General features: G+C 34.9%; 1 protein-coding gene across 1 annotated transcript in view; it reads right to left on the reverse strand.

Moving 5' to 3' along the window:
- Nucleotides 1-27,763, reverse strand: part of LOC149818441 (uncharacterized) — a 240,717-nt gene that overhangs the window by 116,876 nt on the left and 96,078 nt on the right. The window contains exon 5 of the mRNA XM_089985220.1: nt 26,916-26,922. Within this exon, the coding sequence (XP_089841346.1) occupies nt 26,916-26,922 (7 nt within the window). The remainder of the gene's footprint in view (nt 1-26,915; nt 26,923-27,763) is intronic.

A 27,763-nucleotide genomic window follows, 5' to 3' on the forward strand; every position in this document is an offset into this window, starting at 1 on the left:
CTCTTTATCATAGTTTTTTTCTTTCTTCTTCTCTCCTCCTAGCCTATATCTAGTTTATTCGATCTTCCTTCTGATCGAACCCTAGGTTCTTTCCTCAGTCTCACGACCTGGGATCTGACTAGTTCTACACAATATGCAGATCTGATCAGACACCCTAGATCGTGTGTTCCTCTTTTGCTCCTTGTTGATGACGCCTCAGTAATATTGATGGATCGTGGTGTATCAGATCTACCATCATGTGGAGATTGCGTGGAGCAGATCTGACATCATGATTGTGTTGCATCAGATCAACAATCATTTTGTGATTGGGTGGAGCAGATCTGAGATCTTGCAGTAATTGGATGTTGTGTAGCGTTGATGTTGGATCAGATCTGAATGGTGTGGCTGACTGACTGTTGCTCGTATCAGAGTCGTGTTGATGTGGTAGGTGTTAAATCTGTAGTGCTTGCTGTCGTTGGAATCAGATTTGCTCGTATCAGAGTCGTGTTGATGTGGTAGGCGTTAAATCTGTAGTGCTTGCTATTGTTGGAATCAGATTTAATCAGATCTGATTAATTTTTGTTGAAGTTCAGATGTGAAATCAATTTTTGTCATCTAAAATTAATTTTTATAGTGGTGATCAGATTTATTATCTTGCTGGTGGCGTCTGTGATATATATATATATATTGCAAGACAAGGATTTTATTTCAGCTGGAATCTATTTCTTTACTATCAGTTTGCTCATGATTACTTTCTGGTTATTATTATTATCCGGCTCATTCGCTAGCTACTGTCAGCAGTGAAATACCATGGCTGAAATAAAGTCCAGTGATGGTGAACAAAGGTTTGAAGTGTCTGCAGAGTACAAAGCTTTTGCTAATCCCTTCTCTTATGGGTCGTCCGTAAAGCTGGACGACAATAATTATAAAAGGTGGTCGAGGACTTTTATGATGTCTGTGTCAGGATATCGTCGAAAACATATTTTGTTAAAAAAGGAACCAACAGAGAAAACTGGAAAATATGCCACATGGCAGGAAGATAATGACATTGTTATGTCTTGGATTATGAACAATGTTCAACCACATATTGCAGACGGCTTAATTTACTATTCTACTGCAAAGGAGATGTGGGATTCATTACGTGACAAGTACTCTCAAGACAAAAATGTCAGTAGAATTTTGTAAGTTGAGCAAGAGATATTTCAGTTGCAGCAGGGTGATCAGAATCTTTCCCAATATTATGCATCAGTTAAATCAACCTATAAAAGGCTCAACTCTGTTCGTCCTCCCTGCTGCACTAATCATAAAACCCATCAGGAGTAGACTATGGTGACTCGTTTTCTATCAGGATTATCTCCAGATTACTCAGTAGCCAAGGTGCAAATGCTTACTAGCTCAGAGATCCCTACTCTAGCTGATGCCTACAACCGGTTAAGTCGTCTTGCTGTTACCCTTCCTCCGCCTCATGGAGACTCTCAGACTTCAGCTCTTGTTGTCACTGGTGGAGGAGGGCATGGTTTACCTAGTTCTTCCAGAGGCAGAGGTCGTGGAAGAGGCAGTGGAGGTCGTAGCAGGCTTCAGTGTACATATTGTGGCAAGCAAGGGCACCTTGAGGATCGTTGTTAGGATAAGAACCCTATAAGTCGCCGTCAGAGCTCATTATCGTTCCCCAAAGCAACAACTCCGGTTGTCTCTTCCTTCACTGAACCTGTGCCTACTTCTTCAACCAATACGATTACTCTCAGTCGTGCAGAATATGATCAGCTTCTTTCTCAGAGTTTTGCATTTGTGTCTGCCTTTATTGTAGTGACTGATGTGGCATGCTCTGCGGGTACTCAGTTGGATGATGGAGGTAAGATATGAATTATTGATTCTGGCGCCTCTCAACACTTTTGTGAAGATTCACATAGTTTCTCTACACTAGTTCATACATCTTTCCCTCGTCATGTTAAATTGGCAGATGGTAGATTATCCCCAATGGTGGGGCAAGGAGATGTGCATTTTATCCCTACATTACGGATTCAATATGTTCTCCATTCTCCACAGTTTCCTAAGAATTTATTATCCGTAAGCCAGCTTACAAAAGAACTAAATTGTCGAGTTATATTTGACCCGGGTTCTTGTGTATTTCAGGATTTGCTGTCTGTGAAGAAGATTGGTGGAGGCCATGAGGAGGGAGGTGTTTATATCTTACACAACCTGTTGGAGTAGCAACTTCGTGTGTGGAATCGAGTTCTAATTCCTACCAATGGCATCTCAGATTGGGTCATCATTCTCTTTCCAAGCTTCAAAGAGTCATTCCACAGGTCTCTCCTACAGCGTCCTTTCAGTGTGAAGCATGTCAGTTGGGCAAGCATCATCGTAGTTCTTTTTCTTTAAGTCAGAGTTGTACTAGTCAAAGTCCTTTTGATCTAATTCATGTTGATTTTTGGGGGCCTAGTCGGGTTCCTAATAGGTTTCAGTCCAAGTATAACCTTGTCATTGTTGATGACTACTCTAGAGTGTCTTGGATCTTTTTAATAAAGGAGAGATCTGAAGTCTTGTGTATTCTCCAATCTTTTATTCTTGAAATAAATACTCAATTTGGTTCCATTGTTAAAATTGTTCGCATTGATAATGCTCTTGAATTCAAATCTAGCAAACTATTACAATTTTATCGGGATAATGGGATTTGCCCTCAATTTTCATGTGCCCATACGTCCCAGCAAAATGGGGTAGCTGAAAGAAAACATCGACACCTTTTGAAAGTAACTCGAACCCTTATGATTCAAACAAACATGCCAGCTTCTTTTTGGGGAGATGCCCTTCTTACTTCTTGTTACCTTATTAACAAAATGCCTTCTACTGCTCTTAATGACCAAATTCCTATCAGACAACTTTATCCTGATTGTTCTTTGTTCAAAGTTTCTCCTAAGGTATTTAGTTGTGTTTGTTTTGTGCAAAAACTTGGACCTACTAGGGACAAACTAGCTGCACAGGCAACTAAGTGTGTCTTCCTTGGGTATCCAAAAAACCAAAAACGGTACAAATGTCTTGACCCCATTGCTCGTACAGAGTATATCAGTGCGGATGTCACATTCTTTGAGACCATTCCTTACTTCTCGCCGTGCGCATCTCGTGTGAATCCTGATATGTCCACATCATTTCCCTTACCCATTCCTCCCATTCCTTTGGAGTCAGTTCCTTTATTGCCTTCATTATGTTCTGATCCCTCTTCAACTTGGTTCCATGATCCTCCACTGGTGTATACTCGTCGTCAAGCCTCCTCTTGTGGCCCTTCATTGTCTTCTTCTCCTGCAGTCAGTGATCCTGATTATGTTGATGATTCTATTGCTTATCCTGATGATCGTAGAGCAGATCCTGAGATTAAAAATGATTTGCCCATAGCCTTGAGGAAAGGCATGCGTCAGTGTACTCTGCACCCAATTTCAAAGTTTGTGTCCATAAACAAGATTGGAAAGAGCATGCAAAACTTTCTATCTGCTTTATCTGCCATCTCCAATCCTATCAATCATCAACAGGCTTTATTAGATCCTCAATGGAAACAAGCAATGCAAGAAAAAATGGATGCCTTGATTTCTCAAGGGACTTGGGAGCTTGTCGATCCTCCTTCTGATGCAGACATTGTTGGTTGTAAGTGGGTGTACACTATTAAATATCATTTTGATGGCACTCTGGAGAGACACAAAGCTCGTCTAGTCGCCAAAGGCTACACCCAAACATATGGGGTGGACTTCTTTGAGACTTTCTCTCCCGTAGCCAGAATGGGCACTATACGCTTAGTTACTTCTGTGGTTGTTCATCATGGGTGGAGTATGACTCGGCTTGATGTGAAGAATGCTTTTCTATATGGGGATCTATCTGAGATGGTCTACATGCAACAACCGCCTGGCTTCGAACGACAGGGAGAGTGTGGCAAAGTGTGCAAACTAAAAAAGGCAATATATGGCCTAAAGCAAAGCCCGCGTGCATGGTTTCACAAATTGTTTGAGGTGATGTCTAAATTTGGTTTTCAGAGGTCACCATCAAATCATTCTTTGTTCATAAAGAATAGCTCTAAGGGTTTTGTGACTATGGTTGTTTATGTTGATATAATTTTAACTGGAGATAATGAGCAGGAGATTTCAAGCACCAAGGCATATCTGCAGAAATACTTTATTACAAAGGATCTGGGTCCTCTCAAGTACTTGTTGGGAATCGAAGTAGCAAGAAATAGAGAAGGTATGGTTCTTTCTCAGAGTAAATATGTGCTTGATCTTTTACAGGAGACAGGGATGCTTGGTGCAAAACCAGCCACTATTCCCATGAATCCTAAATTGTTCTTGTATGACGAGCAATCTGAGGCAATTGATAGTAAGTCCTATAGGACTCTCATTGGTAAACTTCTCTATGTTACTGTAACTAGGCCTGACATATCATTTGTTGTTGGCAAATTGAGTCAATTCATGGATAAACCAAGAAAAGTTCATTGGGAGGCAGCTATGATGGTTCTTAAATACCTGAAGACATCTCCAGGAAAAGGTCTATTGTTTACAAAAGAGGCAAATCTTGATGTGGTTGCGTATACTAATGCTGATTATGCAGGGTCGGTTGATGATAGGAAGTCTACTACAGAGTTCTGTGTTTTTGTTGGTGGCAACTTAGTTTCATGGAGAAGCAAGAAACAAGCTGTAGTAGCAAGATCAAGTGTTGAGTCAGAATATAGGGTCATGGCACAAACCGCTGCTGAAATGATTTGGATAAAATCTATGCTTACCGGATTGAGCATAAAGGTTTCTCTGCCTATTAAGATGATGTGTTTCATGAGAGGACTAAGCATATTGAGATAGATTGTCATTATATTCGGGATATGGTTCAAGTGGAAAATATATCAACTTTTCATGTTTCTTCAGAAGATCAAGTAGCAGATGTTTTTACCAAACCCCTTCCTATCACAGAATTCTCAAAGTGTTGTAACAAGCTGAGCATGATTGATATCTATGCTCCAGCTTGAGGGGGAGTGTTGAGAGTTATTATCGTGAGGGGTTTATTGGGTGGTCTTGTTTATATTTTAACTTTCAATGGTCTCTAGTGTAATTTTCTTTATTGACCCTAATCACTACTTAAGGGTGATTAGGGCTAATCGTGAAGGTACTTTTCTATCTTCTCTCAAAACAAGTTTCAACATATAGTTTAATTATATGTAATTTGATTTTTTTATAGTAGATTGGTGGATTTCTTTTGCCATTGGTTGTCTCCAGCTCCAGACCTTTGTTGTTCAAGTCTTAGGTCTCACATGCATTACATTCAGTTGTGAACGTGATTGAAGTACTTTTGAAGCAGTAAAATATTATTTACTACTAATTACTAAATAATATTTGTCAGTTTGTATATATTTAACTTTATATATATTTTTATAGATTCATACAAAGAAAAGAAACTGACTTTTGCACAAAAAGTTGAATGGTTTGTTTTTTGTGCAATATAATCATAAATTGAAATGAAGGTATGAGGAGAGAATGAAAAAAAGGAGATCTCGACCCCATTGTCTTAAGAGAAGTCAATGTTAATCTTTGAAAATGACACATCACTTACATGAGATCTTGTTGATAAGGCATCCAGAGCGTTAAGGCATAGGGTGGGGGTAAAAATACGTGTAACTAATGTCCTAAGAAAGAAAATGTTTGACAAAGGAAAGAAGGTGGTGAGGGTGGAAGAAGAAGAGGAATAAGCTAACTCTGCAAATAAAACTGAAGAAGAAGAGCAATATATCAATGAAGATGATGATAGACTTTCAAGTTCATCTAAGGATTAAATTTAAGTTGTTATTATGAACTTATTGGTTTTTTTTTACTATTTTATACTTAAATACAGTTAAAGTTAATTATGTTATGTGTGTAGATTTGTTAAATGTCTATATGCTTATATTTTTATTTGGTGATTAATTGGTTATGTTTTAATTTTTTGCATTGGTTATCAGTTGCATGGTTTATTTATTCCATTGTTCTTTGTTTCATTTTTTAACATGGTTATCAGTTACATTATTTTACATCTTTGTAGTGATTAGATTTATTAATTCGTGTTCTAGTAAGTCGATGGAGGGTAGAGGTCTTGGAGGATGCCTCTCAAAGAAACCTGCATTGAAATATTGTACACTATTGACTTAGAGATGCCAAAGAAATAGTGAAGTGTAATTTTTGTGATTTTATAATGCATGAAGGATTGTATAGATTTAAATATCATGTTGTGGGACATATTAACTCCACTGTGAAATTATGTAAACATAGCATTCCTTCTGATATTTGTGTTGAGCTTCTTACTAGTCTTAAAAAGATGATGAGAGAAAGGCACAAGTACCTGCAACATTTGTGGGACAAAAATTGTATGAAGATGATCTGCCATCATCATCTCAAGCCACTAAAAGATGCAATAAATGAAGGAAATCATTGAAATGAAGTTTGAAACTGAAGAATGAAGATGACTTTTATATATAGACATATGTTTCAGAATTCTATGTTTATACCTAGTCAGTCAGGAGAAGAGACCCTTGCATGCAGAAATTTGAAAGGTTCATTGTGAGTAGGGGTGGTGGGAGCGACTCCGTGATGGACGAGCCACCATGGGGCGGCGCCTATATCCATTTCGGATCACACGTCAATAATGCTCGAATGGGAGGTAAGATGGATGAGCAATCGAAGGTTCAAGTTTGAACTATGGTAGTTGAGGGACCCAAAGCTGGTTGAAAGCATAGAAGGATGGTGAGCCCACCCGCAGGTAGCCGCTTAGGCTGTTCTTATATTCACAAAAAAATAAACCACATAAGAACTCGATTAATTGAGTGATCCAAAGGAGAAGGGGTTGTGAGATTCAAGCAGATAGAGGAATTGTGTTTAATGCAGAGGGAGATGGCAGCATGGCGGGGTGATGCACATGAGGTGGAGGGATTAAATGACAGGAAAAAGCTATTGATCGATGATATATCAGAATGAAGAGCAAGGCAGGAGATTAAATGGAAGCAAAGATCCAAAGTACATTAGATGTGTTGTGGCGATAAAAACACTAAGTTCTTTCGCTTCCTCTAGAAGAAATAACTTCACTTGGCCTTGTCAATTGGAGGGCATCTTTATGAGAATGATGAAATCTAAAGGGAGGCAACAAAATACGTTAGTGACTTTTTTTTACCTCCAATATGGGTGAGGACTCTCTTGACATAAGTGAGACCCCCATGGGTTGTTTTGATTCGAGGGTGCAAGACTTCGTGAACAGGGGTTTATTGGTAGATGAAGTCAAGCAAACAAAATGAAAACTCCTCAACAACAAGGCCCCGTAGGTGGACGGATTCCTTGTTGAATTTTTTAAGGTGGCTTGGCCAGCATGCCAGAGAGACTTTATGGCAGTGTTTAACGATCTTTATAGAAACTCATGTTTGCCAGGGAGATGGGGGTGAATCCCTCTTGGTCCTCTTTCCTAAATAACCTAGGAGATTGAGATTAAAAAGTTCAGACCAATTTCACTCTTAGGCACCCTGTTCAAAATTATAACCAGGGAGATAGCAAATTTTATGCAAATGTCCTCCCAAATATGCAAATTTTATCCCAAAATATGCAAACGGCGTTCTTTTATTTTACGATTTTCTCCCAAATATGTACTTTTGAAGCGGCACTAAAGGCAAAAGCTTTGCTAAAGGCTTTAGTGATACTTTTGAAGTGTTGCCAAATGCCCATCATGCTTTTGGAGTGTCAGTTTTTTTCAACAAACTCTTTTTACTATAAATCACATAAGAGCACAAGCAGGAAGACATTTGGACATTCAGAACATTCACAAATGTGAAAGCATAAGGACATTCGCAAATGTGTAAGAGAAAATTCACATATTTGGATATTTGAGAGGGAAGTTCACATATCAAAGGAAATTCACGTGTGAAGGGTGAAAAAGTCCTTTTACAACCGAAAAGTTGTGATTTTTGACATGGGCAGATTTTCAAAAAATTTAGTTTTTTTTTTGAAACACGTCATGTTTTGTTGTACAGTATGGACATTTTTCTATATAGAAACATATCCAATTAGTGAACTGGATTTGAATTTGATATTATTTTCTCCCATCCAAATCTGGATCTGAATCTGATCAGGTTAGATTCAATAATACCTCGACCCAACCTGAACTGACCCGATCCATTCTATTGAATGTGGATCTTATTAGCTTAAAAGGTGATCGGATATGTCTTTTACTAGTTATTGGTTTGGATTCAGATCCGGGTGAAAATGCTATACTGAATCCAAATCTGATTGTCAATTGGATGTGACTTTTTTCATCTAACCCAGCTGAGTGGGTTGGGTTTCAGTTGGATATCTGACCCAAGTCAAAACCATTGACATCCCTAACCCTCAACCAAGAAGCCTCGATGGGTTATGGATCTGGACATGAGAGTCGATACCCACGACCCAGACTAGCACACTGGGTGGGTCCAAGTTCATAGTAGGTTAGAATCTGAAAGTAAAATTTTAAACATCTAGATTGGTATATCTGTGTTGGGTCTAGAATCAATTTTTGTGTGGCAATACTTCAAAAGAAGGTTGGTAATAAGAGTTGTTCATGTAAACAAGGGGAAATAGATTGGATCCAAACAAAGCTTCAACGAAAAAGAATAATGGTCTAAACTCAACCCGATTCCAAATCCAGAAGTCTTGGAATTGTATTAATACATTATATCGGTTGCCAGCTATATTGATATATTTTTCTCTTTTTTATTCTTATGATGGTTGTACTTTGATTTTTGTTTTCTTAGTTTTATTCTTATGATGGTTGTACTTCGATTTTTGTATTCTTAGTTTTATTCTTATGACCACATGAATGCATTAGGCACGGCCGATTTATTAGAAAATGCACTTTGGATAGGGTAGTTTTCTTAATAGTGAAATTTTAACGCATTGTAAACCATTGAATTCTTAAACTCCAAGACAATCTGATTATTCACACCATTGATAAAACCTGTTATGTGTTGGGCGAAACCCTGTAAAAACAATAGACAGGGAGCGTACCTGGATTCGCCATCGTCCGTGTAGGTAGTTCGGCGTTCTCCTCAGCCGGTCGACGCCCACAATGAGCCCAGGCCTAATGTCGATGGTGAGCAGGACCCTGTTCTGCTAACCTGAATGGGCAGGGGATATGTTACGAACTCTCATCAATTTCGTAACCCCTAACCCCATATATAATGGAGGAATTGGGCAGTTACGTGAATGTGGTCTCTCCACATTCACGTAACTCCCACCCACTATCTCCATTAATCAGCCACTTACGTGACTGTTATCATCGCAAAATTTTTAACTTTTTGCGAGTCAAACTGACCTTTGAAAAAGATTTTGAAAATAACTCGCCTCCATTTTTAAAATGCGGGAAAATTCCAAAGAATGGGACTCGCCTGTCGGTACGGGGTTCAACCGTTCCTGCCACCTTTAACAGGGGTAATTGAACCAAGGATCAATCTTATGCTCTACTCTATTCAACTTGCCTAAATCATATTCTAATTTCTAAATGCACATAGAATCAGGCATGTGCTATGAATTTTCAGAAAATGCACATTTTGAAAACATGATGTTTGCTTTGAAATATTTAGAAAATGTAAATCTTGGAAAATCGTGAATTGGGATTTGAAATGTACTTCTAAGAGAAATAAAAATCGATTTTGAGGAATCCTTGACATTTGGTGAAAATCGATTTTGAAAAACTTGGTTTCTCTGAATTCAAACTTTGAACTTGAAAATATAACTTGAAATTTCGAATTTTGAACTTGAGAAATACTTGAAACATACTTTGAGATTTTCATATTCTGAGAAAATTGATTTCTCCATATGACTTAGAAAATTTTGAGAAAATGAAATTCTTTGAATTCAAACTTTGAAATTGAAATTCTAACTTAGAAAATTTGAATTTGGAACTTGGGAAATACTTGAAATATTCTTTGGAATTCAATGCTTTTGGGAAAATCGATTTTGCTATAAGACTTAGGAAATTTTGAAAAAATGAACTTCTTTGAATTGAGATTGGAATTGGCAAATGCATGAAATGAATGAATATGGATTTGAGGAATTGAGAAATTTTTTTTGTATTTTTGAGAAATGCAGTGCAATTTTGAAGTTAGCCTAAGAGTGTAGGCTGAATGTGGCTAATGTGAAGATCATAAATCTAAGTATCATTCGTATTCTGACTATGGCCATAAATACAAATTCCACCAAGTTTATAAACTTCATAGAAGCTAGTGCATGTGCCATTCGTGTAGACCATGGTGAATTTGTAAAAATATGCATGAATCATCATCCATCACACATTAAAATTATAAAAATAAACTATATGCAATGCAACCTAAGCTAAGCAGGAAATGTAAATTCTTATTCCAAAGTTTAATTACAAATTACATCACTATTGAAATTTAAATACATGAAAAATAAACTCTTCAATGTACCTGCAAAACTAGAAAACTTGGTTAATGAAAATATGTTGGCTTTTCTAGATTTATCCAGTAATATCTAGAAATTACTGGATTTTGCTAGATATAAGCCTTTTCCTTGATTCCCTTAAATCAAAATTGATAAAATATGAAATAAAATTGAATAAATAAGGAAGATAAGATATGAAATTTCGAAATTGGGGTCAAAATGACCAAAATACCCCTAATAACAAGACTATGGCCTTGAAATTAGGGTTTTCAGAAAGATATTTTATAAAATGCAAGTTTTGAAATTCAAATGAAGATAAATCAAACTAAATATGATATGACATGATTAAAAATATGAAAATTAGGGTTAGGGATTTCGAAATTTAGGTCAAATGACCAAATTGCCCCTGATAGCAAGACTATGGCCTTGAAATCAGGGTTTTTGGAAAATATTTTGGTAAAACTTAGGTTTTATGCACTAAATGAAATCAAATGAACACAAAATTAAACCTAAAGCATCCTAATATGATTATGAACATTATTAAACCCTAAAAATATATGCCTATGCACGAAAATCCAACAATATCACAAAAACTGTGATTTTAGCAGTGTGTTTGGATCTTTCAGGAACCTGGTTTTGCAATTTGCTCAATTCAGCCATCCAATGGATTCCAAAATCCATAAAAATTGGTACCTGAACTTGTTATAACCCTAATATCTAATTGGAATTATAAAAATAATTTTTTGACATTAAATTAATCCGAAAATTGCATTAAACCCTAAAAATATGCTATTTTTGACCTAATTCACCAACCAGTCTCAGTCCAAGACCTGAACCAGGGGTCAAATCGCTATGGAAATCCATGAAATTTTACAAAGACTAACTAGAAAAAAAAACAAAGATTTCCCAATTTACAGATTGGAAAAATCATCTCCGGTTAGGGAGAAACCCTTCCGGCAATCTGAGCTAAAATATATCACTCTTAACAGGGATTAAAACAGTTATTCCAGATTAAAAATACAGACATAAATAGCAATTCTAAACAAAAATCTCTGAAATTTTAGTGGTGAACATTAGACAGAAAAATAACAATACTCACTTTTTACAGATCTAAAATCGGATCTATGGTTTGGGATTTATGACTAACACAAGTCTTTTTAGGGTTTTGGTAAACCCTAACGAGTTTTAAATTTAAAAACAAATTCTCTAAAAGGGTCAAAATACTAAACAGTGATAAAAAAATCCGAAAATTTCACAGCAGACAGATCTACTCAATGTGAATCCATAGCACTTTACAGATCTAAAATCGGATATTGGATGAGAAAAATATCATCATATCAAGTCACCCTCCTGATTTTAACACCGATTTTAAAGTTTTAAAAACCCGACCTGATTTCTGATTTTTTTGACAGGGTTCCCGAAGTCCAAAATCTCTGATTTTTTTACAGTAGTTCAATCACATATACATGCATCACATATAAAAAAATCAGAAATGAACAACAAGGATTTAAATCCGAAACAGCATGCTCTTTTCTGTTCTAAACTAAAAAACACATAGAAATCTAAGAAACTTGAGAAAATATGCATTAACTAATGAAAACAATAAAATAAACCATAAAACAGTAAATAAAAATTATTTCTATGCTATAGAACGTAAAATAAACATGAATAAATAAATAAATAAATAAAATACAGGGAATCCATGGCTGAAATTTGCTTTCACCTTTGAAATCATGGATTTAACCCATTTAACGGGTAAATCTCACGTTTCGTTGGTTAAGAACATGAAAAACGTACCTCTCATCAATTCTAATGGATTAGAATCCTTGAAATCACCCTCAAACTGAGTTAGATCATCTTCTTGGGTCGATTTTTGGGTTCTTGGATGAAATCCATGGTTAAATCCATGAACACAAGAGTTTCCATGGTGAAATCTATTGAAAAATCATAAAAACTAATAAAAAAAATAATAATAAAATATTAAATAAACTCACCTTGGGGCTGCAGCTTCAATGGAGGAAGGTAGAGGTGCTGGAGAGGAGAGAGAGGCCACGAAAATTTTAGAGAAAAAGAGCCCCCCTTGGCCCCCCTTTAGGTCCCTTTTTATAGTTTTTCAAAAAGTCACTTAATTAGGGTTAATTAAGAGGTTTTTCATTTTTTTAGGACTCTTTTTAATAAATCCACTAAAGGCAACGATTTTTTGGAGAATTATAGCCTAGGTGGGACTCTAATTAATCCCTAATTAAACCCTAGAAAGTCCAAATGTGATGCCACTTGGCATCTTCCACATTTGGTTTTTTAAAAACCTTTAAAAACATTTAAAAACACTAGTTTTAAAAACTAAACTTCAAAATGAGTTTTCAAAATGGTTTTGACTCTTCTAAACTTCTAACACTAACCAAGACACTAACTAACCCTAGTCTAGCCCTGACTTACTCGAATATGGCGCCACCCCGAGTGGGCCCTACTTGAGTTTTTCAAAAAGCGATTTTAAAACTTGAAATTGAAGGAGTTTTCAAAAGATTTTCAAAAGTAAACTTAAAATTAGGATTTTTGAAATGGAATAAGGTCCTAACTGAGTTAGAATTCCTCTGGATATGGTGCCAACTGAGTGGGCCCACGTCGAATTTTGAACATTTTTGAAATAAACACTGAAAATGGCTTTGAAAAGGGGTTAAAATCAGTATTTAAAATTCAAGATCTTTGAAAATAGGGCCTCAAGCGAACTGGAACTCCGAATTAGAGTCCTGAACTCTTAGGACTCTGTGATTTTGTTTTAAAAAAGGAATTTTTGAAAAGATTTCATCGAAAAGGGTGAAATAAGTCAGAAAATACTATCAGGGTTTAGACTCCTAACTCAATCAGAACTCTGAAATAGAGTCCTGAATTAACTGGACTCTACAAAATGATCTAACTTTCGAAAACAAATGGAAATAAATGAAAATGGAATAAAAACAAACTTCAAAACAGACTCCTGACTGGACTAGGACTCCCGGACAGAGTCCTGATCGGACTGAAACTCTAGATTTTTTTGGTATTTTTCTGAAAAACAAATGAAAGAACTTGTGAAAGAAGTGAAAACAATAACAAATATTGAAATAAGACAGAGTTCTGATTCAACTGAGACTCTGAGGACAGAGTCCTGATTGAACTAGGACTCTCAGATTTTTGGATTTTCTGAGAAAACAAATGGGAGGATTTTAAAAAACAGTTAAAAATAGGATGAAATCGAAGTTTCGGTTCAGAGTCCTGATCTGATTAGGACTCTGAGAAAGAGTTTTGATTTGATCAGAACTATAAGAATTTTGGTTTTCTAATAAACAAATGATGAAATTTGGGCAAAGCCATTGAAAACCAGTGAAAATGAAGTATAAAAATCAATTTTGGATAGAATCCCACTTCGATCAGGACTCTGGGGTAGAGTCCTGATTTGATCAGGACTCTGAGATAAAACCTCAGAATTTTGAAATTCTTTGATAAAAGTGTAATAGTTTTGGTAAATTGAAAGATTTCTGAAAGATTTCATGTTTTTTGAATATGCATGTTTCTGAAATTATTACGTAGTTTTAAGCCTGTGTAAATGCTTATGATGAATGATAAAATGCATATCAAAGATGCTGCATAGTATCTATGATGAAAAGCATGTTATTCAATTGTTATTTTATGTGAGGCAAAACAGGGTGGTTCAACAAAGAGAGGAGGTTGTTCAGCAGGAGCGGCTGAGAGCAGTCACCAGGAGTCAGTGAAGGTGGCACTGGTGGGTGCCATCGGTGGCTGCCCAGTTGGTGGGAAGGAGAGAATCGGGTGGCAATGGTATGGTGCTAGACGAAAATCAAAAGAGAGATGGGCAGTGGTGGTGGTGGTGGTGGTGGTGCTGGGTTTACACGAGAGAGGGGAGAGTGAAGGGTGAAGGGGCTCCCATGAGTGAAGTTTATGATATAGGTGAGAGGGAATGTAATGGGCAGAGGGGGCATGAGTAGAGTATTTATAGGAAGAAAAAAAGGAAAAAATCCAATTAGAAAGGGGGAAAACCTTTTTGATTTGAAAAAAAGTAGGGGGAAAAAACATTTTCAAAGGCGAGTGTGGAAAGAAAAACTTGAAATTAGAATTTTGTTTTGAATTTCTTTTTAGTTTTAAGTAGGAAAACAAGTGGGCTTGGATTTGGATTTTGGTGAGACCTATTTGGATCTCATTAAATCCAAATCCAACCTACTAATATATATATATATATAATTAAATTCATTTGGGTCATAAGTGGACTTAAATCCTATTTATTTAAATGAGATTCATTTGGGTCTTAGGTGGATCCAAACAAATTTATTATACTTTAATAGGATCCATTTGAGTCACAAATGGATCTAAAATTTTATTTACTTGATGAGATCGAATTGGGTCTCCAAGTGGATCCAAAAGTCCTTTTCTTAGTGAGATCCATTTGGGTCATCTAAATATATCCAAATCTTATTTTACTTAGTAGAATTCATTTGGGTCTCTAAATAAATCCGAGACACTTTCTACTTTAAAGAAAGATCCAATTGCGTCTCAAATGGATCTAAATTTCTTCTATGCCTGATTTAAACCCCGATATAAATCAAAACCCTACCCAAATCTATTTCGGTTGACTGAAATCATTTGGAGATCCAATCCTAAATAACTTGAGATCGAGTGGATCTTATATGTTCATTCAAATAGTTTAAACTTGCGTTTGAGTTGGTTGATCCTCTTAGATCTATATTGAGGTCGAGATCCAAATACTTCATACAAAACCTCATAACTGCCCAATTAAATATCAAATAACTTCAATAAATGCCAAAATATTATCCATAAATAACTGCTAATTAATCAATCAATATTAGCTAAGTAATTTGCTAAAAAATGATATTTAATCAAAGTTAAATACCAAAATAATTCACAAAAAAAAAATCTTTTATTTATTTAAAAATTTTGAGAAATTTATAAACTTTACATTATTGCTCAATGAATATTATTTCAATAAAGAGCAATTGGCAATCATTGATGTTAAGTCAATTTAGTTGTTTGAGCAACTGTGTAACAAAAGACTTAATGATATAGAACGATTTCAATGGCTATCAATATAGTCAAAAGATCGAGAAGTTGTTATCGACAAAAGGTTTAATAATCTTTAGCACTATCATAATTTTTTAAAGATCATGTGATAAGAAATAACTATAAAATAAAATTTATGAAAAAATGCAATAACAGAGTAACTGTAGTATGCATGAGAAATAACTTGCGGACTATGGTTCATTCCACTTGGAGGATCCATTGAACAAAGGTGCAGAAAACATAATTCTTTCAAGTGAAGAAGTATCAAAGTGAGCATACATGTGGTGGATCATTGGACAACGTAGTAGTGAAAAAAATATCTTTCAAGTGGATTTCAAGTGTTATTCTTGAACACTTACACGATAACCCAAAGTTAACTCTAAAAGAAATCTTAAATGACATTAGTCACAAGGAAAGTATGAAGGTTACGTACAAACAAGCATGACATTAATAAGAAATGACTAAGGTGATCCTATATGGTTTATTCGAAGAGTTTTTCAAGATGCTTTTTGCCTATTGTCATTATTTGATGACGACTAACCGATGATCGACAATGTGCATTGAAACTGATAGACGACAGATTTATGTACATGTTCATATCTTTTCGTGCATGCATTGATCAGTTTTTTAAAGAAAGCCCTCCACTTCTTATGGTAGATGACACATTCCTAAAAGAAAAATACATAAATATTGTTGTCAGCCCATGGTATTGATCCTTGTGATCAAATATTTTCGGTTGCATTTACTATTATAGATAACGAGTCGAATGAATCATGGGTGTAGTTTTTTTATGCATGTGAATGCACAATTGAAACACTAATACAATGACATACCCAAAGTTAAAGTACAATTAACAGCTATCTCAAATAAGCACACAAAGCTACATAATATGTTCTCCCATACATGGCTAAATTGTCAGATTGAATTTTACACAAAACACTACGAAAAACTTTTAACATAAATTTGGAATATCACTAGGTCAACTTTGGTAAAGCACAACCAAAGCACTCACGAGACAAAAGTATAATTATTTTCTTAAAAAGATTCAGGAGCAAAGGGAAGATGCATACAAGTATGCAACTAAGGTCATAAAAGAAAAACATTAGGCTAACATATACTTTTCAACTAGAATGTACAAGCGCTTAACCTCTAATATAGTAACGAGATTTAATGCTAGGATTCTCACAATACATGACAAGTCATTAAATCCTCTTATTGAAAAACTTTATCTCATGATGATGAAACTTTTTGAAAACCAAAAGAATAATACCCATAACATGTGTGGTGCCTAAAGTAAAAAAAAGTTGGACGATGGTAAGAAAGAAGCACGAAATCTATGTGTTCAAGTAGTGCATTGCCTTCATCGTCGATACAAAGCCTACAATCACTCTCACAATTGCAATGTTTATCTTAAAAAACAAACATGCTCTTGTAGAGAGTAACAGGTTAGCGAGATTTTGTGCAAACATATAATCACGTGCATTTTGTACGAAGACAAGTTATCAGAAGATTACTACGATAAGTTCTACACTATTAAATCGTATCAAGCTGCATATAATACTTATTCATTTTTTCTAATGACGGATAATATCTCACATCACTCCTCCAAACCTTATTCCAGTCTTACCACCTAAAGCGCATCCTAAAACAAGATACCTTAAGAAGAAACAAAAAACAGAACACAAAAATGTTGGGTAATACAAGTGCAATCATTTTTGATGAAATTGGCCACAACCGGCGAAAGCACAAATAACATTATATTAGAGTACAGATGGTTTACAAAATCTGTATTTATTAGAAGTTGTTTTATGAATTCTTTCTTTGTATTTACAATCTTTTTTAATTAATTATTCCAATGTCTTATATCTTTTATGTATATAAGGAGTTCATAATGAATAATTATAAACCAAAAAAAAACATGGTAGTAGAAAGCAGTTCAAACCCCGTCACCAACCCCAAACAAGGAAGCAATTGTGTTAATTATACAACACATTGACCAGAATTATAAAGTGAAAATTGCCTAACTTCTGATAATTATTTGGTTCAATGAACTTTACACAATTTGGCTTTGAGGATACAACTGAGCTTGGCCTGCTTATGGAGTCTAATCTACAACGTGTTGTCCAACTAAACTGCCTGGCACAAATCACTTTAGATAGCACCTTTAATAAAATGAAAGGGACTCACACTAGGTTAAAAAATGATAGAGAGAGAGAGAGAGATGGATAACAGGAATAAAAGATAGGCTTCAGTTATTATAGACTCGATCCCAACAGCCAATAATTGAGTCAAACGGCATCTACGGCCTAAAAAGGAAATTAAATGGTCTAAACAATACTAAAAAACCTAAAAACATCTACAGAGGAGGTGACTAGTCAAACGATCAAATGAGAGGAAACAACTAGGCCAATCAATCTTGCATGAAGTACATATCCTTATGTTAAAATCGATGTGAATTGGCTGATATGAATTGAATCTCCTAATTGGAAACAGCAACATTTAAAAAGTCACTTGCTCATGCACATATATCTTGATAAATTAGATCAGTCAATATCAAGCATGCACTAAACCTTTCAATGAATTGCCGTTTATCCGGATCTCCAGTGGAATTATTTCATCATATAAGCCCTCAAAAACTTCGTCAGCATGTACAGAATTTAGATGACTAAAACTAAATAAAACTAATCCAGTTATTATCATTCAATATTAAACAATAATGAAAACACGACGGTTAAAAAGGTATACGGAATGCACACTCATGTTCTATGTTTCTTCTTCTTACTCGGAGAATTTAAATTCAAGTTTCTTTTCCCTTTGCCTGACCTTTTCATTCCACTTACAAGCTCTGTAACTTCAATAGAATTTGAAGCCGACTCTTCCAAAATGCTGCAATACCAAGTTGACAACCACCAGAGTAAGATGAATTTATTCAGCAAAAATTCTAGTTGGCAGGCAGAGAATTGCCTTTTTTTATATTTTTTGAGAGGAAACCCCAGTTCAGGTGGTGGGGCCCGGTAGAGATTGATGCTCTGCCGTATGGCCCACTCCCAAGCACATAAAATCCCTCCAGGGAGCTTGATACTTGGGTTTAAAGCAAGGGATGCACACCTTGGGTATCACAGTTACAAATCTCATTCTCAGGTTAAAAAAGTGAGTTTTCCTCAGGAAAATCTCTGTAAGTTGAAAATTTATACATTCATTACTAATATAGAGCAATCCTAGGGTGCTCCCGGAGCACCTACTAGAAATCATATTTGTAGGTTGCATCTTCTCAATTAGATCTTATAGATGTACTTAAAACAGTGTATTTAATAGGAATCATGTTTTGGATCATGTTCAAAATAGGCTTTTTTAGTCATAAAATTTTGGTACCTTGTGAGCCATTGATTTTTGAAGATCTTAAAAAAAACTACATGTATGACATAATCACATGATCCAAACATTTTTTTCCACTAAATAAAAACTGTAGATCATATCTATAGGGTCTGATCAACGAAAAAAGCACTCAGATTTTGAAAATTTGAAGCTTCTACTAGGTGGCAGTAGGTGATCGGGGAACACCCTATCATTATTAATATAGAGTAATGCTCCGGGAACACCTACTCCCTCCTACTAGAAAGCAAAGTTGTAGATCATATCTATAGGGTCTGATCAACGAAAAAAGCACTCAGATTCTGAAAGTTTGAAGCTTCTATTAGGTGAGAGTAGGTGCTCTGGGAGCACCTTATATATATATATAAATATATATATATATAGAGAGAGAGAGAGAGATTTTGAAAATGAGGTAAGGGGCGTTTACAAAAATACTATACAACATAGGTTACTTTGAGCAATGGGGTGAAGGGCATTTACAAAATACCATATAATATAAGGTAGTTTCAGCAATGGGGTGAAGGAAGTTTAAATGATACGCAACATATAACACAGTTTCCCTTTAAAAAAATATGCATAAGTTGTTTAGAGTCTAATCGGCTACTTGAATAGTACCATACCAAATGTGTAGGGGAGGGAAGGCCCTCTCAGCTGCTATATAAAACGAGGGTGCCTCCCCTTCATTTAGTGAAAAGCCATTGCCATCGGTAGTCAGCATTCAATGCTGCCTGACATGCGCCATTCAATGCCAGCTCAGCTCAGCATTGAATGATTGCTGACAAAAAAAAAGTTCACACCATCAAAAGAAGCGGCATGATTTTTTTGTATATTTCAAAATCTTACAAAAAATCGTGAGGGTTTTAGCAGTATTTTTAAAATATCGCATTTTTTCGGGTATATATCGTTTTGTGATTATATTGAAGCCTTTGTGAGCCAAGCAGAGAATTAATTAATTATTGGAGATTTCTAACAAAAATCCATCTATTACCTTGATTTCTTCTCAGCTTTTTTAGAAAGAGATCCCTCAACAATCCTTGCATGATACTTATGGAAAGGAGCACTCCCTTTTCTCTTTTCATCCTAGAGATATTAGAACAGTTGGTGAGAGAAGATGGGTAGTAAACACAAAAAAAAGTGAAACACTAGCACACCTGGAGAAAAGATTCAAGTGATGCTTGGTCATTTGGAGAAAAAGCAATCTCATCCCTTTTTTTCAGTACAAATTCTATGTTCTGCTCAACCTATATCATAGGAAAAAGAAAAAGGTGAGAGAATTGCCAAATTAATTTGATACTTGAATGCTGAAGAGCGCAGAAGATGGCAAGTCTTTAATTACAAGAAAAGCTCATTTTCATACTCTCCCGTAATTTAAGCTTGAATGAAAAAGAAAAAAACAGACATCATCTCTTTTCATGAATATTTGATGTCAGATTATGATATCCAGAAACTTCAAGAGCATGATATTAATACAAAAAAAAATATGTGAAGATGATATGTTCATCACGAAATCCACTACTAGTGCATCCTGCTTACAAAGTTTGCATCTGTAGAATACCATTATATACTATAATATGAAACAGTCCTAAAATATTCACTGATGTCAACTAAAAACCAAGACTATGTTTTAGTTTAATTTTCTTTTCCTTATTTCATCAATTAGTTTAACATTGGTCACAAAGAGCACAACAGAGGATGTTTCAAAAATCATCCTGCTACTTTCATTTGGACATTATTTTGGGTGTTGCATGGAATCTGGTCCAGTCTAGGAAATGTCGCAGATAGCTGAAGTGTAAGTGCATATCACAAACACCAAAAGGGATTTGTTTTAATTTTATCAGCAACAAATACTTAAAATGATTTTGGGTAAGATGCTGGGAGCTGGCCCTGCAGCAGAGTGTGCATTTGGCCAGCAGAGTGGGATTGAGGAGTGATGCTAATCCCACATCTCAAGATCAAAACCAGCCATGTGCCTGTGTGCAAGCTGATGCAAGCGATTGTAATGAAGTATGTGGAATTACAAAAGCAAAGTGCAAAAGCACATAAGTGGACAATTACAAAGAAGATAGACAAGCACAAAAGTGCATAGACAAAAGTCCACTAAAGGACAATACAAAGAGTCAATTAAAAATAAAATATTATTGAAAATGTGCTTTGGGAAGCCATGAAAAAATATAGGGGGAACACTCCCCTATTTATATACAAATACAAGAGGGAGACCATTGGGAGCTCCCTTTCATAGAGACGTTGGGGAGCTCCCTCGGTCATATTTTTTTACTGTTGGGGCCCCTATCGACTCTATAGAGTGGGGCCCAATGACATGATAAAATAGAAATAAAAAAAGAAAATGAATACAAAAATAAGAAAATGAAAAAATAGTTGTTTCTAATAAACAACTATAATTACATACAAAAAGACAAAAATGCCCTTATTGGGCAAACTGTTTATATATATATATATATATACACTCCCCTTCAAACTTTACGAGAAAATGATCGAAAGTTTGCTGAGAAAGAGAAATCGAGGAGCGGAAAGAGCTTTGATGAAGAAATTTGTCAACTGGTACGGCAACGTAATAGTTCCTCTTAGATATTCATCACAAACATAGTGACAATCCATCTTAATATGTTTGATTCGCTCATGGAAGGTATGGTTGCTCGCAATGTAGATTACACTCTTATTGTCATAACACTCTTCAAAGGTGTTGAGATGATGATTTCCATATCACTGAGAAGACTTTTAAGCTACACAAGCTCCATTGTTGTCATAGTCATTACCTGATATTCGGCCTCAGCTGAAGATAAAGATATTTTTTGTCATTTCTTACACCTCCAATAGATCAACGAATCTCTTTAAAAAATACAAAAACCTATCATTTAGGTTACCACCCCGGATAATTAGATCTAAAGATGATGAAGAGGACAAAAAAAAAGCTCTTTTGAAACGGTGTTTTTAATGTATCACACAATCCTCATAATTGCTGCCATGTGCAATGTGGTAGGGGCATGTTGAAACTGACTTGCTGCATGAACACATGAGTGATATTAGGTTGGGTGATAGAGAGATAAGTGAGAGATCCAATCAATTGATAATATGCAATAGAATCTTCAAGCAATACACTATCTTCAAGTCTTAATTTTGTATTTATGACTTTTGAGGTTTCCACCTTTTTTATCGAAAACTTTTGACCTAGCACATATGTTAGCAGCTAATTTTATTTGAGAGAGAATATATCCTCTGAGAGAATAGGCAACCTCAATTCCTAAAAAGTATCTCAAAAAAACCAAGTCAGACATATCAAAAGTTTTCTTTAAAATTGATTTAATTTCAATAACACCTTCTTTGTCATTTCCTGTGATGATCATATTATCAACATATAAAAAAAGAATCACAATTGTAATATTTGTTTTCTTGACAAAGAGAGTAGTGTCAATATAACAAGAGATAAATCCTAAATTAATCAAAACATTACTAAATTTATCATACCAATCCTTAGGAGCTTGTTTAAGACCATACAAGGCCTTTTAAAGTTTTAATTTTTTTTTATTTAAACTGACCCCTGGAGGGGGTTCCATGTAAACTTTCTCACTAAAGATCTCCATTTAATAAGACATTTTTAATATTTAATTGGAAAGTAGACCATTTTTTAATAGAGACAATGACAATGAGAGCTCGAACACTAATAATTTTTGCCACGGGAGCAAAGGTTTCCTCATAATCTATTACATATTCTTGGGCATACCCTTTGACGACTAACCTTGCTTTATATCTTTCTAGTGATTCGTCACTTTTGGTTTTGACTTTAAATACTCATCTACGTCCTATAGGTTTCTTGTCTAAAGGAGGATCAACTATTTCCCATGTGTTGGCTTTTCTAAGAGTATTAAGTTATATTTCCATTGTTTCATTCCAATGAGGGTATTGTTTAGCATCATTATATTGAGATGATTCATAATAAGAGTGAATAATTATTAAACATGCTCTAAAGTTTAGAGAAAATGAGTCATATGATACAAATCTACTTGGAGCACTAGAGATTCAATTTGATCTCTTAAGTTAAGATTCATCTAAAGGTATATTTTAAGAGAACCTGCCAAGGGCACATGAGTGATTACCTTAACCCCGTCTAGTATACACATGCATATCATTTGATATATTTTCATTCAAACTTTCATGTTGATGTCTATCAACAATCAGATGTTCAACACTACAGTTATTGTCAAAAGAATTAAATACCTCAACAGAGTTAAACTTATCATCTCTTGGCAATAGATCAAATACAAATGAGTAATCAAATTCTTATTTATGTTCTTTGCTATTAAACTCATTTTCATTTTCAAGAAAGGTGACATATTTTGAAACATAGAGTTTGTTATTTATTGAATCAAAACATTGGTACTTTTTTTATTTTCTCTATAGCCCAAAAAAGCACATTCAATGGCTTTTGAGGATAGTTTATTATTTTTATGAGTAAGCACATAACACTTACAACTAAAAATTTTTAGTCTTTTAAAATCATCAGTCATTTTAAAAAGTTTTTCAAATGGAGAAACATTTTGCAACGAAAACAAAGGAATTCTATTTATTACGTATCTTGAGGTTAAAACAATTTCGGCCCAAATTTTTTTAGGAATATCTCTTAAAATTAAAAGAGTCCTAGTGGTTTTGATTATATGTCTGTTTTCTTTCTGCTAATCCATTTTGTCGCAGAGTTCTAAGACAAGATCTCTGATGACAAATTTTATTTTGTTTCAAGTAGTTTTGAAAAATATTTGACATGTACTCCCCTCTCGAATCTGGTCTAAGAATAGAAGGTTGCTAAAAAATTGATTTTTAACCATTATATGAAATTTCTTAAAAAAGGAGAACACATTGGATTTATGATTCAGAAAATAAATCCATGGGTATCTAATAAAATCATCAACAAAAATAACATAATAAGAGTAACCTTTTTTTTATATGACGGTTGAAGGATCTCATACATCTGAATGCACTAATTCAAAAGGCCGAGTAGAAATAAAGGTTCTACGAGGAAAGGGAATGATTTTCATTTTTTCAAAAATATAATCTTTACAAGATATATATTTTTCATTACATATATTTTCCAAAAAAGAAAAAGAGACATCTTTGAAAAATTAAGATGCCCAAGTCTTTTATGCCAAGTATCAATATTTTTGTCATTTATAAAATTACAAAATAACATGAATGGAAGGGATAAAAAATCCATAAAGTAAAGATCGTTTCTCATATGGCCTTGCTCAATCAGCTTCCCTAACTGGAGATCCTGCACGGTGTAATCTTTAGATGAGAAATAAATTTTGCAACCACGATTGAAAATTTGAGAGACCGAAAAAAATATTTAAATTTAATTTTGGAATCACCCTTGTTCTTGAAACAAAAATTTTTTGAGAAATTTTTAAGTCAAGTGTTCCAATACTATTTATTTTTAAAGAGGTTTCATCGGCCATTGAAACATAAGATGAAGTAGAATTAGTGCAAACTTCGAAAAGGGCATTCTTATGATGTGTCATATGAAATGAAGCACCTGAATCTAGAATCCATATACTTGGAGGAGACGAAGAAGACGCAATAGCAGCACCTAAAGTAGAAGATGATTTGAGAAGTTGTTGAAGCGCCTTCAATATTTGGTTAAGTGTGTCTTTAATATTTCCTCCATTTTTGCTTGCTTCTTTCTTAAGTGTGATTTCTCCAACGAAAGTGATTTTTCCTTTAAGCTTTGGGCATACCAGTCTAATGTGTCCCGATTCATTACAATAGTGACAAATATAACCCTTTCTATATCTACTATTATAGTTGGACCCATTATTATAGTTATTTTGTTTTACAAAGTGGGGAGCTTATAGGCCCTTACATTGGAACCCAACTTAATAACGATCAAAACATCATCATTTTTATTGGTCATGCCAAGACGAGTTTCTTTTTGACATACCTCGGCAAGTGCATCTTCGAGAGACAACTTTGATTCTATGAAGAAGAGTCACTTGTTCAAATTCCAGTCTTAGACCATGAAGAAATTGAAAAAATTGTTCCTCTTTAATTGGCTTTCTTCTAACCTCAACATCTTCGAGAGCCACCCATTTAGACTCAAGAAGTGCTAATTAATCCCAAAGAGGAGACAAAATACTAAAAGAATCCCGAAAATACATGTCCCCTTGCTTAGTGGATCTAATATTGTCTTGACAAAAATATTGTCTAGCAAGATCCTTTTGAGTATACATACTCTTAAGAAAGAATCAAACTTCAATGGCTCTTCTAAATTTAGCAATGTTGGCACATATTTTTATGTCAACATTATTCATAAACCATGCCAAAATTTTGGTATGGTTGTTTTCCAAATCCTCTACCTTTATTTGATGTTCATTGATGGCTTTAAAACGATCATCTCCAATAAGAGCTTTCTGAATACCTTCGACCTTGGTGAGCTTTAACTATGGTTCAAGAGAAGTTCACATCACAACACCCCAAAGTTTCTTCCCTTTAAGATGATTTTCCATGGCCAAAGCCCACATCAAGTAGTTGGATTCATTGAATTTGAAAGAAAGCTTCACTCTTGATTCATGTTCCATGACGCAAAAGAGATAGATAAAGAAAAAGACATGCACCTTTGTCACGATCTTCAATCACCACAAGTAAGACCTCCAAGATCAAGAGAACCCAATGAGCTTTTATACCATGTAATGAAGTATTAGGAATTACAAAAGCAAAGTGCAAAAGCACATATAAGTCTAAGAGTAGAAAACTACAAAGAAGATAAACAAGCACAAAAGTACATAGACAAAAGTACACTAAGGGACAATACGAAGAGCCAATTAAAATAGAATATTATTGAAAAATGTGCTTGGAAAGCCATGAAAAAATTTAGGGAAAACACTCCCCTATTTATATACAAATATAAGAGGGATACCATTGGGAGCTCTTTCGTACAGTCATTGGAGAGCTCCCAATGGTCATATTTATGACCATTAGAGCCCCCAACGACTCTATGGAGTGAGGCCCCAATGACATGATAAAATAGAAATAAAAAAAAGAAAATGAAAGATAGTTGTTTCTAATAAACAACTATAATTACATACAAAAAGACAAAAATGCCTCTATTAAGCAAACTGTTACAATCTATGTCACAGGGATTCGGCTAGCAGGGTGCCGCACCCGCATCGACGCGACTCGACGCGGGTGCGGGTGCGGGTGCGGGTGCAGCACCGGGTGCGGTCAACCCGATCCTGGGTGCGTTGACCGCACCCAGGATCATTTAGGTCCATTTTATTTTTTGGATTTTTTTTTTTTAAATTTGCCCAAATGGGCTGAGAATTTTTTTTTAAAAAAAAATATGCTGACAGCAGCTGTCTGTCAGCTGACAGCTGTGAAATTTGAAAAAACCCGCCGACCCCCTTTATATATATATATATATATATTTTACATTTTTGCCCCTGCCGCACCCCTGCACCCGGGTTTTTTGGAAGTGCCGAATTCCCGCACCCGCACCCACACCTGCGCCCGCACCCATGTGACGTAGGTTACAATATATATATATATATATATATATATATATATATATATATATATATATATATATATATATATATATATATATATATATATATATTATAAGAAAGTATGTGAAAAGGTATAACAAGAATGCTTAATGCATTCACACGGTCCAATGAATGGACAAACCCAAACCCACAATGGAGAATATAGAAATAGTCCACCAAGGGACAACACAAGAAGCCTTCAAAGAAACAACACATAAAAAATATGAACTTTATTGAATGAGGGCTTGAAAAGCCATAAGTTACATAGGAGATTACCCCTCTATTTATAAGCAAAGGAGTGAGAGAGTGAGCGAGAAAAGAGTGAGAGAGAGAGAGTGCATTGGGAGGCCCAACAAGTACTCATACCTGATAAAGGGTATTTTTGTAATTCTGCCCAATAGGGGCATTTCAGTCTTTTTACTTTTCTTTTATTTCTTTTCTCTTTTCTCTTTTCTCTTTTCTTATTTTTTATTTTATTTTTCTTTTTACTTGATAAAGGATATATATATATATACATGATTACATATATTTTAACACCCCCCCTCAAACTTTACGTGGGGATAACGAAAAGTTTGAAGATACAAAAGGAGAATGCCAAGTGTTCAAAAGTCTTCAATGGAAGTCATCTTTATAGCACATGAAAGAACTTTACAAATGTCAGCCTTTAACTGTCTTTAATGATCATCCTCAAGCTCCTTCCATGATGTATCATAGGTACTTCTTCCATCTCATCTTGAAGATCCTATAGAACAAGCCAAAAAGCTCCAAGTAAAAAGTATCTTTGTATCTCAATCAAATAAAACATATCAAATAAAATGAATCAAGAGACCATAACATTGATCAAGAAGAACATATGATTCATAAAAAGAAACAATGATTCAAAAGATATTTCACGTATTTTAATGCAAAAATAAATTAATCTTAAATACAATATTGATAAAACTCACTATGTTCTTGAAGAAAGATACGTGCACAAAGGCCCAATAAATACTCACAAAGGAATTTATCAATACTTGGAAGTAAGAAATGTGTGCACAAAAGAACACGAAAAACACTCACAAGTGCACGAAGACACACAAAATATGAGATTTGTATTAAAATTAAGACTCTTTTAGAAAAGTTTCATGTATTAGAAATATCTTTAAGAAGACAATGTTCACACAAGAACTAATTGCTCCCAAAGGAATGTGTATAAGAGCATGTTTAACATACTCAATTCAATAATAGGGAGACATTTTATCAACAAAAGATGAGTTAATGATTTCTCACACATCTTAGAGAGAAGAAGTCTTATGCCAACAAATATCATGTGTGAACTTGCAAGAACATGATTTAATTAAGTATAATAAAGACATCTACCCAAGAGTCAAGAATGAATGTTAT

Source organism: Nuphar pumila, chromosome 13, assembly GCF_984573655.1.
Source record: "Nuphar pumila chromosome 13, dmNupPumi1.hap1.1, whole genome shotgun sequence".
Taxonomy (NCBI): domain Eukaryota; kingdom Viridiplantae; phylum Streptophyta; class Magnoliopsida; order Nymphaeales; family Nymphaeaceae; genus Nuphar; species Nuphar pumila.